Source organism: Cheilinus undulatus, linkage group 24 (assembly GCF_018320785.1).
Source record: "Cheilinus undulatus linkage group 24, ASM1832078v1, whole genome shotgun sequence".
Lineage (NCBI taxonomy): Eukaryota > Metazoa > Chordata > Actinopteri > Labriformes > Labridae > Cheilinus > Cheilinus undulatus.
Genome location: NC_054888.1, coordinates 8,884,926 through 8,902,580, shown reverse-complemented (window position 1 = coordinate 8,902,580; position 17,655 = coordinate 8,884,926). Strand labels below are relative to the sequence as shown.

The window sequence follows — 17,655 nt, the reverse complement described above, 5'->3', positions numbered from 1 at the left end:
ACTTGACCACACTGTGAGAACACTTTATATCTTTCTCTATTTGTCTCAGAGACCATCCAGCATCATGAAGTGCTTTAATGCGGACTCTTTCATTTTCAGTGAGCTCTCCACATTTTACCATTTTGAACAGGAATGAGGAATTTCAAACTGAATTCATCTTTTTATACCCAAATGTGAGCCGGCTCACTGGGCTTCTCTGACAAGTCAGAAATTAATCAAGCATAACATTCAACCACTAAAACTCATTTTTCAGTTCAGGAATGCAAGTAAATAACTATAATTTGACATATTAATCAAGAAATAATAATGTGCTTTACTACTTTTTTCAGGTTTTTGTAAATCAGTAAATTTGAAAATTCATGGATAACAATAATAATTATATTTTAGCATTAAAAATATAATTTGGGTTAAAGAGCTTCTACATATTGGTGTATTAACCATTGCAGAAACATAAAAAATGATTTTGGTAATTACCAATGCTGTTAATTTAGGGCAGCTGTGGCATAAACCTTACTTTGGGTGGTGGTCTAATAAATGTGTTAAGCACTATATATATATATATATGTACACACAGATATATTCAAAATATTAAAATATAAATAAATATAATATATTATATTAATATAATTATATAATAATATAAATAATTATATATCTCTTTAACAACTTCAAACTTGCTCCAAACATCACAAAATTTTCAGGATTTCAACCCCTTTAATGCCGGTTTAATTATTTGAGTTGTTAAATAAAAGTCAAGCAAAAAAACAAACAAGCAAACAAATAAACAAAAAAAACCCCACAAAAAGCTAAAACACAAAAATGTACATATTTTTCCATATAATAAAATGATTGGGAGATGGTGCTTCAGTGGTGACTGGAGTCTTGGATGGGTTAAAGATTAGCAAACTAAAATCTTGAAGGCGCCCCTTGTGCCTTATTTTAAATCAGACACTAATAAATGAGGAAGAGGCAAATTCTTTTTCATAGCACCGTATTTTTCTGTGAGCTAGCTGGCATCTTCATGACTCATTCGCTCTGAATTCCTTCAGTGAAGATATCCTTAAGTGTCTTAAACAGAGCCACATCCAGGTAAACAACACGGCTGACAGCGTCATTATGATGAAATGCTAACAGTTAAGTAAATAGTTGTATGTAAGCTGTGTATGACATGTGCAGTGTTCAGATCTTAGGTAAAAAATGCAGCTAATGCTATTAAAGTGATGTGTTTCATGTGTGTTTGCAGTCTATTCAGGATATATATTGGATTCATGGAGCACGGCTGTGGCAGATTCTCAGCTCTTTGTGCTCTACACTTCAAAGGGAAGTTACCTTGACCAATGTGAAGACATCATTCAGGGAACCAACAGCCACATTCAATGCAGTTCTTTTAGCATCAGCACAACACTCCTGAGAACACCTTCACTAAATAGAAAAAGCTCCTGTTTCATGTGCTGCAGATGCAGACTGGACAGACATATGGCTGGTGTGGTACATTGCGTCGGTGATGTATCTACAGATCATTTCAAGCACGCGTACGTGCGCGCCCGTCCCTTTGGCAGAGGATTGCTAGTTTTGGTCTTATGCCATGTTGTCCCAGCAGGGTGCTAGAGCCACGGTGGAGGGGACAGATGGACTAAATTTTCTTCCCCCATGGTTTACAATTCAGACTGACAGAGAGAGGAACAAAGAGCCAAAGAGATAGAACACTACAGAGAAAGATTAAATCATTGAAATGGACAAGAAAAAAAAACTCTAAAAAGGAATCTCACTGCTTCAAAATTGAGAAGACACCAAAAATTATAAGTACCAAGGGACGAATGCTGTGCCAGCAACATCTAGTGGATGAAAGAGACACAGAAATAGACGTTTTACTGCTGTGCCCACAGCGAATATGGTGAAAACGTGGTGCTTTTGAGGGGAAGAAAAACAGAAATATATTGTTTTCTATTGACTGTGAAATCTGAGGGAATCAGCTAACAAATCAAACATATCAGAGGATGTATTTTTCTTACTTTCTAAGATGCTTTAAACATTATTACATGTACATTTAGCTTTATTATGTGTAATTTATGTGCCATGTAAATGAGCATGTTGGCGGATAAATATCGCAGCATGAGGCAAGTCTCTAAAAAACCATACTTCAAACCCAGAAATCGCACAACATGGCTTCAGCAAACAGCATGCCTGCTGCTGTTTACCACCGAGCTGATCTTTCATGCTTTATACCAAAAGAAACAAAAGGAAGACGATCTGGTGCTGCCGAGTCCAGTCCAGCTGTCAGTCCATGGACCCTTAGTTCACTAATAATCAGGAAGGCACTTGTGCTATTAGATATTGATTGTGCTATTTGTATTCTATCACCTTTCATTATTATTAAATGGGCACTCAGTGTTTTGCATGACATATAAAATTAGAACTGTGTTTCCCTTATTGATACTTGCTGCATTTAAAGGCTAAGTCTTTTCTAGTTCCCACGTTTTTTAAAAATGGTGATAGACAATATAATTTTGGCAAAAAGTCCTATAATGCTTGTGTATTATTGATTGTACAGGCGTAGCCACCTTGGTTTACTTTTGGGGCAGGAGCTGGCCACATTTGGACAATATGGCGGTGCTAAAGAGGAGCAGGAGTTAGCTATCGCTGAGTGTTGAAGTTATACAGTCTATGGCTGCATCCAGAACCACTCACTCATTCCTTACTCCCTATCCACTCTATAGTGAGCAGCATATACTAGTAGTGGGCTATATAGTGGACTCAACTGAAAAACACAAAAATGATTTTGGACACTACTCCGGCCACGAGCAATGACGTCATCGCCGTCTCACAATTTCACACAGTTTAGCAACAACGGCACATAGATTTTGATGACAACGGCTGAGGATTGAAATTAATGGTAGAATTTCACTGAAAATTGACACTAGATGTGATGTATTTCCCCAAAATAATAAAAATATTAAGAAATTTAAAAAAAGCTTGTGTCTTTAGTGGCAAAATAGTCTACATTTTTGTGTGTAATGTAACGGATTTTTGCATAAAGATGATGGTCTTATGTCTCGTTATCCTCAGAGTTACTCTGTTTTAAATCCTTAACAGTTTCTTACGGATTTCGTTAAAACCAAAAAACAAAAAAGTATTAAATAAAGTTTTTATATCTGCTCCTGTGCTCCTCTCATTCATCCCTCATGTTTGAGAGCAGCAACCACTACGCATGATGGTAAATATTGCTGGGCTGGTGACCATCGGTTGTTCACAACTTTTCAAATGCATTGTGGGATAGAATGAGCACATTATACAGTGAATAACAATGCTCACTCAGAATTCGCACACCACTACAAAATGGTGTATTCACTATATAGTGCACTATATAGTGAATAAGGAGTGGTTTCGGACACAGGGTATGTCCTAGCTAATGAATCAGCTAGCTAATCTAAGTTAACTTTAGAAACCAGAAAACGACACTACTCACAATTTTAAAAACAAAGAAAAAAACGGCAACTACAGACTAATAGCTTTCTAGCTAGCTGGCAATGCTTACTGATTTGAACACTTATATAACCAAAAACTAGCTAGCTTGTAATATTTTTGTATAAAAATGCACATTTTTAAACAGCTAAGCTGTATTGTTTTTCTATGTTGTGAGCATGATAGTAACTTGACTATTAAGCTTTTAGCAGCCATTTTGTCTTCATTATTCTGTTTTTTTATGTTTTAGCGTGCTAGCAAGAGAGCTGTTTTGGTCTTCACGAAATGTTTTTTAGCTTCCATTCTCCAGTGATGAATGTTCTTAGCATGCTAGCAAGAATGAAATTTTACCTTTTTCAGAAGCTTTTCTTCTTTGCATTTGTCGGTTTCTGTATATTATTTGCATGCTAGCAAGGTGGCTATATTAGCTTTAGAGCAGACTTGTTTTTAGAAAAGCAAATCTTCAAAGCCTCAGCATTTGTCTTGCTTAAATCTAAATTTATCAGTTTTGTTAGTACAAAAGCAAGATGGCTATTTCAAGCTTTTAAAAAGCATTTCTTCTTCTCAACTCAATTTTTTTTTAATGCCAGAATCTCTGTAACTTCAGCTTTAGTGAAGTATTTCTTCTTTACTTGTGTGGTTTTAGTATGTTAAAGTGTTTTAGCTATGTAAGCTTATATGCGGCATTTATTTACCCCTGTTCTAAAGTGATATTTGTTATTAGCATGTTAGCAAGATAGCTAACATTCAGTCTTTTCACAAACTTTCTTGAAAGCTTTCTTTCTTGTTAACCTTAGTTTTTCTATGTTGTTTGCATGCTAGAAGAAAAGTGTAGATCTAGACTCTTTTTTTTAGCCTTTTTCTCCTCAATTCGCTTCTTTTTTAATGTGATATGTGAGCAAAATGGCAATTAAAATTTTGTGAAACATTTTTCTGTAAGCTTTTTTAGATTTTGGGAAATATTTCTTCTTAGCTATTCTTTGTTTTCATATTTTAGCATGTTCGTTAAAAAGCAATTCTCAAAGTTTCTGTGTTCTTAGAATGCAAACAGCATATCATGATTCTTCTTTGTGATTTTTTGTTTTTCTAGGTTGTTAGCATGTTAGCTAGGTGGCTATATTAGTTCTACAGAAGCATTTCTTCACCTAAACTCTCAAATCTTTAAATTTTGCGTCTCAGTGAGTTTAGCTTTTGTGAAGGATTTCTTCTTCACTCTTCTTTGCCTTTGTGTGTTCTTAGCACATTAGCAGCTGTTTTAGCTGTTATAGTTTTTGTGGAATATTTCTTTTCACTGCGTAATTTGCGACAGTTCAAAGCCACTGTGATTACGTATACTCTGTATTAAATTTTAAAACTGTCTTAAGGTATACTAACAGAAGAATTTGATTTGAGACAAACACGATGTTTTAACTTTTTGGGAGCTTTCTTCTTTGTACATCTCAGGTTTTCTGTGTTGTTAGCATGCTTGCTAGGTTGCTATTTTAGTTTAAAAAAGCATTTTACCCCAATTTTCAAGTCTTCATGTTCTCTGCATGCTAGCGTATTCAATTGGAGGTTTCTGCTTTTTGGAAGATTTTCTTCTTTGCAATTTTTAGTTTTCTCTATGTCATTAGCATGTTAGCTAGATGGCTATATTAGCTCTAGAGAAACAGTTTTTCACCTAAACTCAATTTTCTTTAATTTTTAGTTAGGATGTTAGTAGGATAGTGCCTATCAGGCCTCTTTAAAGCTAGCTTTCTGTAAATCATTTTTTTCATTGTTTTCGATGCTGGCATGTCAGCAAGGTGGTGATTTCAGCTTGTGTGAAGCATTTATTTTTTCTACGTCATTAGCATGTTAGCAAAACAGCTTTTTTTGGAGCCATTCTTCCTTTAAGATTTTCTCATTATTGTCAAAAATCACTCTGTAATTCCTCAGGTTACATACAGCTTTTTGGCATAAAAAGCCCGAATACTGAATCCTGAATGGCACCTTTAAGACACTTAATCGACCACCACGGGCGTTTTTTATCACCAGTTGCTTTGTACATGTAAGAAAGAGAATGTGTTTGCCTCAGGTTTCCATAGTGATATTCCCTCCTGGGGTGAGCTTGCTGTTGCATCTCAGCCAGTAGATTGTATTATGGTCTATATTTACTGTACTAACACACTCAGCAGGCTTTTGTGCCGCTCCCACAAGGCAAATACAGATCTCCATGGAGACTGCTAAGGGACAGGGAATGAAAATACCCCAAATCCCAAAGAGGAAGCCACGTGACAGATATTACTTTCATGTACAGACCATGAACCATCTTTAAAAAACCACAAACAAGCCTGGACACAATCCAGGAGCTACCACTTACACCTGCACGTTCGTAATGATTCTGCATTTGCTATAAATAAAACAAACATATTTAGAAAACACAAAGCTTCAGCAAGAGATGACACTGAAATATAAGCATATATCTTTGAGCAAAAAGGGTGTTATTTTTGTTTTTGCCGACCTGAGAACAGCTTGTGCATGCTCACCCTCAACATCCACCCACTCATTATTGAGACTGCTTCACTGTCCTGAGTACCAGCACCACTGTCAATCCTTTCATATTATTTGGTAGAAAGACAAGGCAAACACATTTTTAACTGAACAGATATAGCCTCTACTGCTTAACAGGAAGTTAAACTGGCCATCTGTAATACAGATTCATGTTTAGGGATCGAGGAATGTCGACACAAACCTCCCTTTGGTCATTCAGACACCTGATGGTCCTGGGACACCATATTCCCACAGTACCTCCACATGACCCCCGATGGACACGATTGTAAGCCTTTGCCAAGTCCACAAAACACATGTAGACTGGTTTGGGGACCTCCACATTTCATTTCCAATTTTGCACATGGCGAGAGATGCGTCTGGGAGGCGAGGGGGGTTTAGTGGAAAAAAACAAACATTTCTGAAACATGTTTGAGCCTCTAAGTGACACATTAAGCCCCATCTTATCAGTGTTAACACAGAGCTGAGAACAACAAACCCAGAGAGTTTGACCTCATGCTTAAGGAAAGTCAAAACTTAACAATAAATTCATTTATTTGGATCCCTGTTGTGTAAGTGTTAAAGTCACATACAAAACCAGGTTCCTGGCCTGATTCTAGATAATATATTCTTAACGTACCTCTCTGAGGCAGGCTGTGTTAGTGAAGCAGCAGACCTCCTCTTTGTGAAGAAGTTTTCCTTGGTGACCACTCGCACACTCCCTCCCTCCTGCTGGGCCTTGCTCAGGGAGGCCTGGGCCACCTCGTCCTTGCTGAGATACCTGTAAAAATGTGATAAATATGGCTGTTAGGGAATGAAGTATTCTGTGGACGTTATATAACCTGAGAGCTCCATGAAGAGATCTCTTCACATGTAGAGCACGGGGGAGTAGGTGCAAAAAAGATGGACTCTCTTTGGACAACATTAGCGCTGGGTAACATGGGAAATTTGATGTTGCTCGAGCAGAACGGTAATCTTAGTCATCTGGTCGAGACTGTTGTAGTCCTGGGAGTCACCCACAGAAATGAAACGCACACCAACACCTACAGAACTGCTCTAAAAACTGCCTCGGTGCTGAAAAGATCACTTTTGGAGCTTGATTTGTGATTCTTGTAGTCTGTTTGTCCTCCTTCCCTACTGAATCCTGTTACTACTGCTGCAGCGGCAATCTAATTTCCCCACAGGGATCGTCAATCATCTAATCTAATCCATCTACCTTGCTATCAGTTTTTATGGCCCTTGTAATACAGATGCTTGGTGGGCAAGTTGAAAATTGCATGAAATACTACATGCCAATCTGGTCAGGATTGAAATGACCCCAGCATGTCAGAGTTGACAGGAAATACATGAGATTCGGGGAGAAAAGAATCACTGACTTGTTTGTTCTGGGAAGAAGAAAATTGCAGCAGTCTTTGAAGAAAAGTGACCAATCATCAAACATCGAGGCGTTCCACAGAGGGATAATACAACACACTAATGGTCCCTATAGAGCAATTATCCTTTTTTTTCCCTCCTCTACTAGAGGTCAGAGGCCAAACCTGGCAACTAAACACCAGTCCTGCTGCTCATACGAACTCATTGTCTCATACACTGTGACCTTTTTTGCTGCTTGCGTCACATCTTGTTTTGTAATAAGTTTTGTAATTGCCCTTTAAAGGTGCATTGATCGAACTCATTGGATTTCTATTTAAGACACAACCTTCTTGTAGAGTATTCATTCTGCAAAATGCACAGGAGAAACAGGAGTCCTCTGGTAATGAGTTCGAGTTTTTTTCCACACTGACTCAAGACAAATCTGTTTTATTTCATTATTTTACTAGTTACAAAATAATAAAAAAAATAGAGGTGGGACAAAGTGTCAGTGGATTTTGTAAATCAATCATGGTCATGTTCAAGCTCTGTCAGGTTGCACAGGGATCAGGCGTGAACAGGCCTTTTCAAATCCAGCTGAAAATTCTCCTTTGGATTGAGGCCACTCCAGACCACTCCCCTTGTTGCCTTTAAAACATTTCTGTGTAGCTTTCATTTTATTCCTCGGGTCATTGTCTCGCTTGAAAATAAATCTTCTCCCAAGCTGTAGATCTCTTGCAGGCTGAATAAAATTCCTCCTTTTATTTTAAAACATACATTTTACCCTCTACCTTTACAAGCTCTCCAGAGCCGACTGCTGAGAAGCATCCCCACAGCATGATGCTGCCACCACTGTGCTTCACAGTGGGGATGGTGTGTTTGGTGTTTTAGCATCTTGTGTGATGGCCAAAAAGCACCATTTTGGGCTCATCAGACCAAAGAACTTTCTTCCACTTGACCATGGAGTCTGCCACATGCCTTTTGGGGAAATCTAGAACAGATTTAATGAGTTTTCTTCAACAGTGGTAAAGAACCCTGGCATCAGCTGTTGTATGCAGAGTTTCTCCCATCTCAGCTGCTGAAGCTTGTAACTCCTTCAGAGTAGTCATTGGTATCTTGGTGTCCTCTCTCACTAGTCTCCTTCTTGCCCGACCAGCCAGTTTGTGAGGATGGCGTGATCTTGGCAGATTTACACATGTGCCAGACTCCTTCTGTTTCTTGACGATGGATGTAACTGAACTCCTGTGGATGTTCAGCACCTTTTTTTTTTTTGTATCCACCCCCTGACTTGTACTTTCCAATAACGATTTCTCTGAGATGCTTGGAATGTTCTTTTGTCTTCAGGGTGTAATGGTAGCCAGGAATACTGATGAACCAGTGTGACTTTGAATGGGCTGAATATTTATGCACTTATTTTACATTTTATATCTTTATTTAACTGGAATGACTTTGTAGAAATATGTTTTCACTTGTTTGTTTTGACATTGTAGAGATTTTTTTTGTATTTTTTTTCAATTAAAAAAACAAAACTATATTGACCATGACTGATCTATAAAATTAATAATAAGATTTTAAAAAATCATAGGAACTGTATAATTTTTCCGTCAACTTTTTATTTTTTGTAAGATATTTCTGTCAGCTTTTTATACTTTTATCCATAGAGGAGGATAATGGATAGAGTCAGGAGCGGGGATAAGAGAGTGCAAGGGTTGCAAAAGGCCTGATTTGAAAATGGGATGCCTGCATACATTAGGTACGCCTTAAACAACTAGGCTAGGGCTATTAAATTACAAATTCAACTGGGTAAAAATTATTTTATTTTATTTTAATTTATTCCATTCTATTCAATTTAATTTAATTTAATTTAATTTAATTTAATTTAATTCCATTTTATTTTATTATTTTTATTTAGTGATGCAAGATGGTACAAAATATGTGATGTGTATATTTAAATAAACTAAAATAAACTAAAATAAACAAACAAGAATAACAAGGTCAAATTCTAAAATCAAGAAATGTAGCTGAGTCAGACATGTTCAGCGCCTAGTAAACAGCTGGTAATGTCAAATTTCAAACCAATATAGATCAATTTGATGAAAAATATGCACTTTTTACTCATAGTCTCCCTTTTAAATTTGGCAACATGACAAATGCACATCAAAAAGTGCATAAAAACACAACAACTGAGCTGTATTTGAACATAACCTGAGGTATTAGTGATGTGTTGTTCACTTGAATAAAAATAAAATAAATAGCATAAAAAAAAAAAAAAATTTTGTAAATAACTGGTCACATCTTACCCAGGCATATCATAAAGGGGACATATCATGCAAAAATCACGTTTTCAGACTTTTCTAGCAAAAATATTTGCCCCTGGCCTGTCCACAATCCCTCCTAGTACTCGAAAAATCCATTCATCCATTGTGCTAAAACAAGCTGTTCTCAGATTTTCTCTTCATGATGTCATGTGGGGAGTTAGCCCCGCCCCCAGTTTTGGACGAAAGTTCTGGCCTCCTCTCCTGATCTTCCTCTCGGCTGCCAGCTGAGAAGAGGACCAGGGGAGCCATATCCATTTAGCCAAATCCATTTCCTGAGAGGGGCGGAGTCAGACAGCTCAGTTATATTTAAAGCCACAGGCACAAAACAAGGAAACAGAAACAGAGGGATTTTTCGAGATGCAAAAATCCTATACTGGAGTGTGTTTTCAGCAACAGACTTCACAGGCATGTTTTGGGGACCTCTGAGACCAACGTAAACTTGTCTTAAAGGGGTAAAATATGTCTCCTTTAAAGTGCATTAAACTAAATTTGCACAGTTGTAGCTGCAGTTGAAAGGGACCTGTTTTTTTACTCGGTATCTTGGGGCTATTTCTGTCAGCATCGCTAGCCATGCTTCAAAATAACAGTGCATTGTAGGTAGACTGTTACTAGGCTAGGCAGAGTGTTGCATTCACAGGCTAAATTACAGTGGGAATTTATGCAAACTGGCGAAACAGGTTGCCCTCTGCATCTCTGGCATGACCACAGGCTGGGCTGAGTTGGTTCTGGGCTGCATGTGGGCCTGCACTAGGTCATCTGTGCCCCATTTTCCTGTCAATTTTGACTGGTAAAAATAACCTTCTATTTTTCAGCCGGCGTGTTTGAGGCGCGTATCAAGCACCTCAGACATTCAAGCAGACTGAAAGCCATCATAGTTAACATGCACGTTGAAATGAAAATCAAGTCGTGACGCAGCTGTCACGCAGCCGCCATGCACCCAGTCTGAAACAGCTGTAGAAGTGGATAAAGATCCCCATGCCTTATGCTACCAGTCTGTAAAGAAGATCAACAATATGTTGCTCTGACACAGTATGGATAGATCTCAGTGCGGGCAAAGTACTATTGGCACCGACAGTAAGCAAAGGATTTTAATAAAGTGAAAAGCAATATGGCTGCTTTCTAAAACTAGAAGAATGGAAAGACAGGAGGCAGCCATCGGGGGCATGCTTGTTTCACAGACAATCAACTCAGGTGATGAAGCCATTCACAAATTGTTATGTAGATCGATAATTAATGTTGCATTTTACAAACATTTGCACTGACAGCTTTGTCAATTCCTGAACTTAGTTTGATAAAACTTTATTGCTGGCGGACAAACAGTAGCACTGCCAGTGTTGATATAAAATCAATAACTGGAGCGGCTCCTGGACTTATAGGGAATACATTTAATTCTATTTAAATAGACAGTAAAAGAGTGGCTGTGGTTTAAATATTTAACATTTTTTGAAAGGTTGCTGATGTAAATGCATAGAAACAAAATTGGATGTTTCAGCCGTAATGTGTATACTTATACAGCTGTAATGTTCACAGAGGTATTCACCTGTATTCTGCATGTGAATGGGCAATCTAATGCAGATAAACACCTTTCATACAGAAGGATATTTCAATATGAATTGGTGGTTTAATTCTACGAGAAGTGTTAAATGATGCATTCCCATCTTCAGTGCACTGTTCTTATTGTATCCAAGGTGCCATAAAATGCCCTGCTATTTCAACAGGAAGGTGTTGCCACTGTTAAACTGTGCATTTAGTATTTCTACCTAGCCCTGCAGGCTATGCGGGGACATTTTTATTCATTTCCACCACCTCCATCTGGACAGAATACTTTCTTTGGGAGGTAGATGGAAAGAAGGTATAGGAGGGGAGAAAAAAATAAAGGAAAGATGGATGACAGGAGGCTGAGAGTGGAGGAGGAAGACACATCAAAGAGCAGAAGTTTCTGTGGAGGCTGAGGGGAGATGAGGAAGAAGGTAAGTCTCCATCAAACACACAAGCTTCCTTTGCTTCAAACAGTCCCAGAGCAGAGGCAGGATGAAACAAGATACCTTACACTAAACTGGAGTCCAACTGCGCTTCTGGGAGACTGTGGATGTGAGTGTCTGTGTTTGCATGCTTTTTTTTATAAAGCTATACTTGGACAGTCATTCTGTACACTGAGGTGACTCCTGTTCTGTCCTTATGCAGACATCTTTTGGCGTTTCAACTTTTTTTGACTATGGGTGGTCCAATATTTACACAGGTGAGTCTCTTTATTGTGGAGAGGTTTAAACATTTCCTCTGACTTACTTAGTGGCAGTAAGAGGCTTAAAGGTAAAGCGAAGAGAGGGAAAAAGTTGCATGGATTTACAACCAGCGTCTTTGGTTGTGAAACACTGTTTTTGTGTTGCTAAGTTTGAAGCTAACGCTAGCAGCCTGCTAATTTAGCCAGGCCTGACTGGGATTATTTGGAACCACCAATTCTTTTTCATTCAGTAGTACCCTAATCATGGGCATAGCATAGAGGGGAAAATGGGCACTGATTACCTGGGTCCACAGTAGGGAGGGGCCCCTGAGAAGCCTGCAATGAAAAGTGTTTATTTATTTATTTTCTTAGTGTAATTTTTGAATCAAAGCGGCTGAATGAATTGGTCAACAGACTGAAATTTGCATCAAATAGACAAAAAAATAATACTGGGGGGGCCCTGCTTGTCCCTTAAAAATGCCCAAATGGTGTAGTCCAGCACCACGAAATAATGCAAGAAAATTCAATTTAACCATAGTAAAAATATTGCTCATAAACTATGGAAATTATGGTTAAAAATACATTAAAATGCGTTGATATTTGTAAAAATGATGCAACATTTGTTGCTTGCTTAAGGAGCCCCTGTGGAACATTCTTTCTGGGGGCCCAAAATCCCTGGCTATGTCCCTGACCCTCATTGATTGATATCATTTGAATACAGTGATTTGAAAATACATTTCAACCTGTATTCAACTGAATAGAGCACAAAGACAAGAAATTTAATCTACAGCACTGAGCAGAACTTTTAGGCATGTTTGGGCCAAAGATTCAGGCTAAAGTGAGGCGTGTAATGGCGAGTAAGCCCACCAGAGGGCAACATCGGACATAGAGGATGACTGACACAACCCCGGCAGTGCTCTGGGTGTCCTTGCATAACACCAGGGGCATGGGAAAATAATTTTTTGAAAAATAATGAAGTCTCCACCTTTAGGGTGGAGTAGGGGGCCGATGTGGTGAGTACGTATGGCCCAGGTTGGTTTGTAACCTGGGGTCTGGGCACCCTTAGAGAGGTGCGGGATCCTGTCTGCTCTTAGGTTGTCAAAATTAGATGTAAATATATTGTTTTAAAACCATGATTAGAATCAGAATGTATCAATGCCAACCTAAAAGAGGAAAAAAATTAGGAGAATTTTTGTGCAAAAAAAGTCAACATTATTAGGGGAAAAAAATCGAAAGTTTTGAGATTAAAAAGTATGTATTTACAAGAAATCAAACTCAGTATTTCAGGGTTTAAAAAGTCAGAAATTAACAAGAAAAAAATCAAAATTTCCAAGTTTAAAATGTCTTATATTTTGACACTAGAAAACATAAAAATGTATAGTGTTTAAGGTCAAAAATTTAAGTAAAAAAAATCCCAAGAAACCAAACTGAACACAGTGGTTGGATTTTTACTTTTCGACTTTATAGTCTAAAAAAAAGGTTACACTTTGGTCCATGTACAATTACATAGGAACATTTCCTCACATTAAAGAAGGAAAAACTGGGAAAAATCCAGTTTAAATTTGACCAAAAAGTCACAACCACAGATCTGTGGCCAGATTTGAGCGAAATATCGACCATTTTTGAAACAAGTCAAATTTGAGCAATAAAGTCATGACCACGGGCCAGTCGCCAAATTTGAGAAAAAACAACCGACAGTTTCTGGAACAAGTCAAATTTGACCAATAAAGTCATGACCACAGACCTGTCACCAAATTTGAGTGAAAAAACATAAAGACAGTTTCTGTAACTAGTTTTTGAAACGAGTCCAACTTGACTAATACAGTCGTGACCATGGACCTGCCGCCAAATTTGAGAATTTACCATTTTTGAAAGGGATCTTCATTGATACAGTCAGTAAAAGCAGGGTTTTATCCTGCCTGGTTGCTACCTGCAGGATATCAGTGCCAAATTTCTTATTGAATGTACAACAAAAACAAAATAAACTGTGCACTTATGTAACATATGTGTTCCATATATTTTGATAGCTTTAAAGATGCTCCTCTGGTGTTGGAGGCCATTGTCATAAAACACACCAGTAAACTGTTTTTTTTTTTAAATCACATGGACTCAGTTTTCTCCTGGTATCCATTTAAAGCACAGCTGTAAGAGCGCTGTTTCAGGTCTGTATGGCAGTGGGTTGCTGACAGCGTACCTGCAGGCCCACAGACAGCAGTCTGCCACTGCCCAGACCGGCCTGGGGTTCAGCTCCGGGGCCAGGCCCTGCTCAGCTGTGTGAAATACAACTAACGAGCTTATGCTGCAGTCTGGCCCTGCTGAAGCTACTGTGATTGATTGCTGCTATTCTCCACCTTCCTGAGTGAGACAGGCTGCTACAGAAACAGTCCAGTCAATGCTGGATGGTCCAAATCCCCAGCTGGTTCACTGAAATTTACTTGCACTGCAATGAGAAAAATGGTCATTAAATCATTTCATATAAGCATGAATATAGTCAGGATCTTTTTCAGTAAATACAGGGCACTGGTCTAAAACTACGAGACCATTTAGTTAGACTATTCTGCAAGAGCTTCCAGTGACTGCTTATTAATAGCGAGTATGTTTTCACATAAGACATATAAAAAAGCAGACAGAAATTAAAGTTTTTTGATGGTCTAGTTTGGTTGATTATGTAGCCCAACCTTTAACCTGAGTAGTAAACAACAGTTAAAACCAAGTGTATGACTGAACTTCCTGATTGATGCTGTAAATAGAGCATTTTTGTTAAATGGGAACTCTGTCAGTGGACAGAAATGAATTAAGAGGAAATTACTTCAAATTAGCCAACAAGAGGAGTGAAGGGTTATAGTATTTGGTAATGTAAAAGTACTCTTAACAAGTCATTTTTCTTATAAGGTTATGCTGTAGTCTAACAGGTTAGCTTTAAATGTCTGTCTGAATTGCACTCTTCTATCTTTCTGCATCACCCTCTTCTCTCTTTCTGCATTGCCGTCTTTTCTCTGTCTGCATCTCCCTCTTCTCTCTCTGCATCTTTCTCTTCTCTCTTTCTGCATCTCCCTCTTTTCTCTGTCTGCATCTCCCTCTTCTCTCTATCTGCATCTCCCTCTTTCCCCTTTTTGCATCTCTGTATTTTCTCTGTCTGCATCACCCTCTTCTCTCCTTCTTCATCTCCCTCTTTCCCCTTTCTGCATCTCCCTCCTTTCACTTCTTTCATCTCCCTCTTCTATCTTTCTGCATCTCCCTCTTCTCTTTTTCTGCATATCCCTTCTTTTTCTGAATTTTACTCTTTTTCTGCATCTCTTTCTTCTCATTCTTTATCTTCCTCTTCCCCCTTTCCTTAATCTCTCTACTCTCTTTCTGTATTTCTTTCTTCTCCCCTTCTCATTGTCCTTCTTCCCTCCTTCTGCATTTCCCTCTTTTCTCTTTCCATATCTTCTTCTTCATTCTTTCATAAATAGTATATCATAAAGTGTGGTGTAGACCTTCTCTTTGTCTTGAGATAATTTTTGGTTATGAATTGGTGCTATACAAATAAATATTGATGAAAAATGTATGTACTAGTGCACCTCACATACAGGGTTATGTCTGCATTATTACAAACAGGAAATAATGAACGCCTGCCTTGTAGACGGGTAAGAAAAATCCTGAAGTCTCAACTGTCTTCTTCCTGCCGGTGAAACTAAACAAACAAAGGTAAAGGCTTCTTATATGAAGATAATTAGTGTGCACATGCACCCATCAAAGAAGTTTTCTGCTCTCTAATTTTATTACAGTAATGTGCTATAGAAGAAACAGAGTGTTTATAAAGAATGTTGCAGTAATTAAAGCAATAAAGCATACTTAGAGAGGATGCAAACTGGATTAAAACCCTCTTAACTCCTCTAAAATCACTGTAAATCATCATGAGTGGCTTATGATGGAAATATCCACAGTGTTGGAAGCCCAGGCAAAGTGCATTAAGTTTGAAGTCGTTGAAAACTGAGCGTCTCAGAGCTGGGAAGGTGAGCCGTGATCGCCCCGCTGAGCCGATGCTGGAGCTTGATTGGTTCTGATTAGTGAATAAATCAAACAGGTATCAAATCAAGCCGGGCCAATTGCCTCCTACTCACACCTTGATTAGGTTCACGCACCCAAACACGTTCCCCGGTTGAGAAACACTCTCTCACTCTCTCTTAGACACACATGCACGAGTCTACCCTGTAATTGGCAAACTCTCCCTGCCTCTATACACGCCAGCTGTAATTAGTGTGCCAGCAACAATGCTTGTTTGTCAAAAAACACACATGTACACGCACACATGCGCATCCCATCTTCTCTTCTGCCTCAGCTGACACCCTTTGATACACCCACACAAATACTATTCAGCCTACCACGGCGCCTGGGGCAGTTAGTATTTACAAATCTGCTTGTTTTTTTCTGTGAAATCTCCCACATTCTCCTCAGTTTCTGACATAATGTTGGGAACTTACTCATCTCCCTATTTCAGTTGAAAAATGTAAACTAGCTGGCACAACAGGGGCGCTAGGTCAAATTATTTCTTCAGCTCGGAGAGGGAAACATGTTTTCTGGTTTAGAATTGATGAAAAGAAGGGAAGATTTATTCCAAAAAGTCTGGCATGTGAAAAGGGATTTCATATAGAGGAGGGTAGAGGCAGGCATCATTTTTCAGTTAGCAAGGTTTCTGCTCACTTACATAGGCTACTGTACTTCTCAGTGAGGTGTTTAAAACAGCAAGTGGAAAAAAAACATTAGGACTGACTTATTGTTTGAAGAACTATCCATTGATCGATTTTAAAATCCTTGTTTGAAACTAAAATGTTTTAGAGAGGCGGAAGATGAAAACAGGATTCATTATTTAGTTAGCCAGTCTGTTTTTATTTGTTAGCTAGCATACCTAGTTTTTGCATTGCATTTTAAATCTTGAGTAGAAGAAAGAAAGACTGTCACACCACCACTAACATTCTTGCTCAAGATGACTCTTGGTTAGCTAGGAGTGCTAAATTGTAAAACGTGTTTTTCAAGAGCTAAAAGCAGGATACAGTTTAAGCTCGCAAGCTTGTTCTACCTGTTGGCTAACATGTAAAAACCTTTGTTTGAAACTAAAATGTTTTAAAATGAGGAAGATAAAAACAGGTTTCATTTTGTGGTCAGTTTGTTCCGTTTTTTTTTTTTTTTTTAGCTAGCTTGCCAACTTGTTTCCATTTTGTTTTAAATCTTCAATAGAAGAAAGAAAGAAAAGACTAAAGCTGTTTTCAAATTGGCCTACTATACTAGCAGTGCATACTGATTCGCCCAAAATGTAGTATGCGAACAAATGCAAAAGTTGCAGTATGCCAAAAATACCCGGATGATGTACTGATTCAGGAAAATTTCACAGTATGCGTCGGACCAGTCTGCTTTGCCTACTGTTACCCACAATTCAAAGCGCCGGGTCAGAGTTTGTAATAGCGGAGAGTGGCGGAACTTTCACCAGAGTGGCTGACGGTTACAAAAAGTGCCATTACCTTTTATCCTTACCCTTTTAACATGTACTATAGTGGAATAAGTTGTAGTAGGTCACTGTTGTTTTTGTTTTGCCGTTACGGCTCGTAACGGCTGGAAAGGTGCTGTCAAGTGTGTCCTGTCACTGCACTATACATGCTAAGCTAAAAACAACGGCTATAAAACTCCCAAAAAATCAAATAAAAACACTTCCCACTTTTTTCTGTACATAAATGTATGGAAAACACTGTAGAGTCGTTTAATATTGACCAGGGTATGACATACTTCTGTATACCGGAAACCAGCTAAACCGGGCCA

The 17,655-nt window shown here is 38.3% G+C and overlaps 1 protein-coding gene across 1 annotated transcript in view; it reads right to left on the bottom strand.

The window, feature by feature from the left end:
• zranb3 (zinc finger, RAN-binding domain containing 3) overlaps nucleotides 1-17,655 on the bottom strand; it is a 183,746-nt gene that overhangs the window by 21,403 nt on the left and 144,688 nt on the right. The window contains exon 18 of the mRNA XM_041781425.1: nucleotides 6,611-6,751. Coding sequence (XP_041637359.1) covers nucleotides 6,611-6,751 — 141 coding nt within the window. The remainder of the gene's footprint in view (nucleotides 1-6,610; nucleotides 6,752-17,655) is intronic.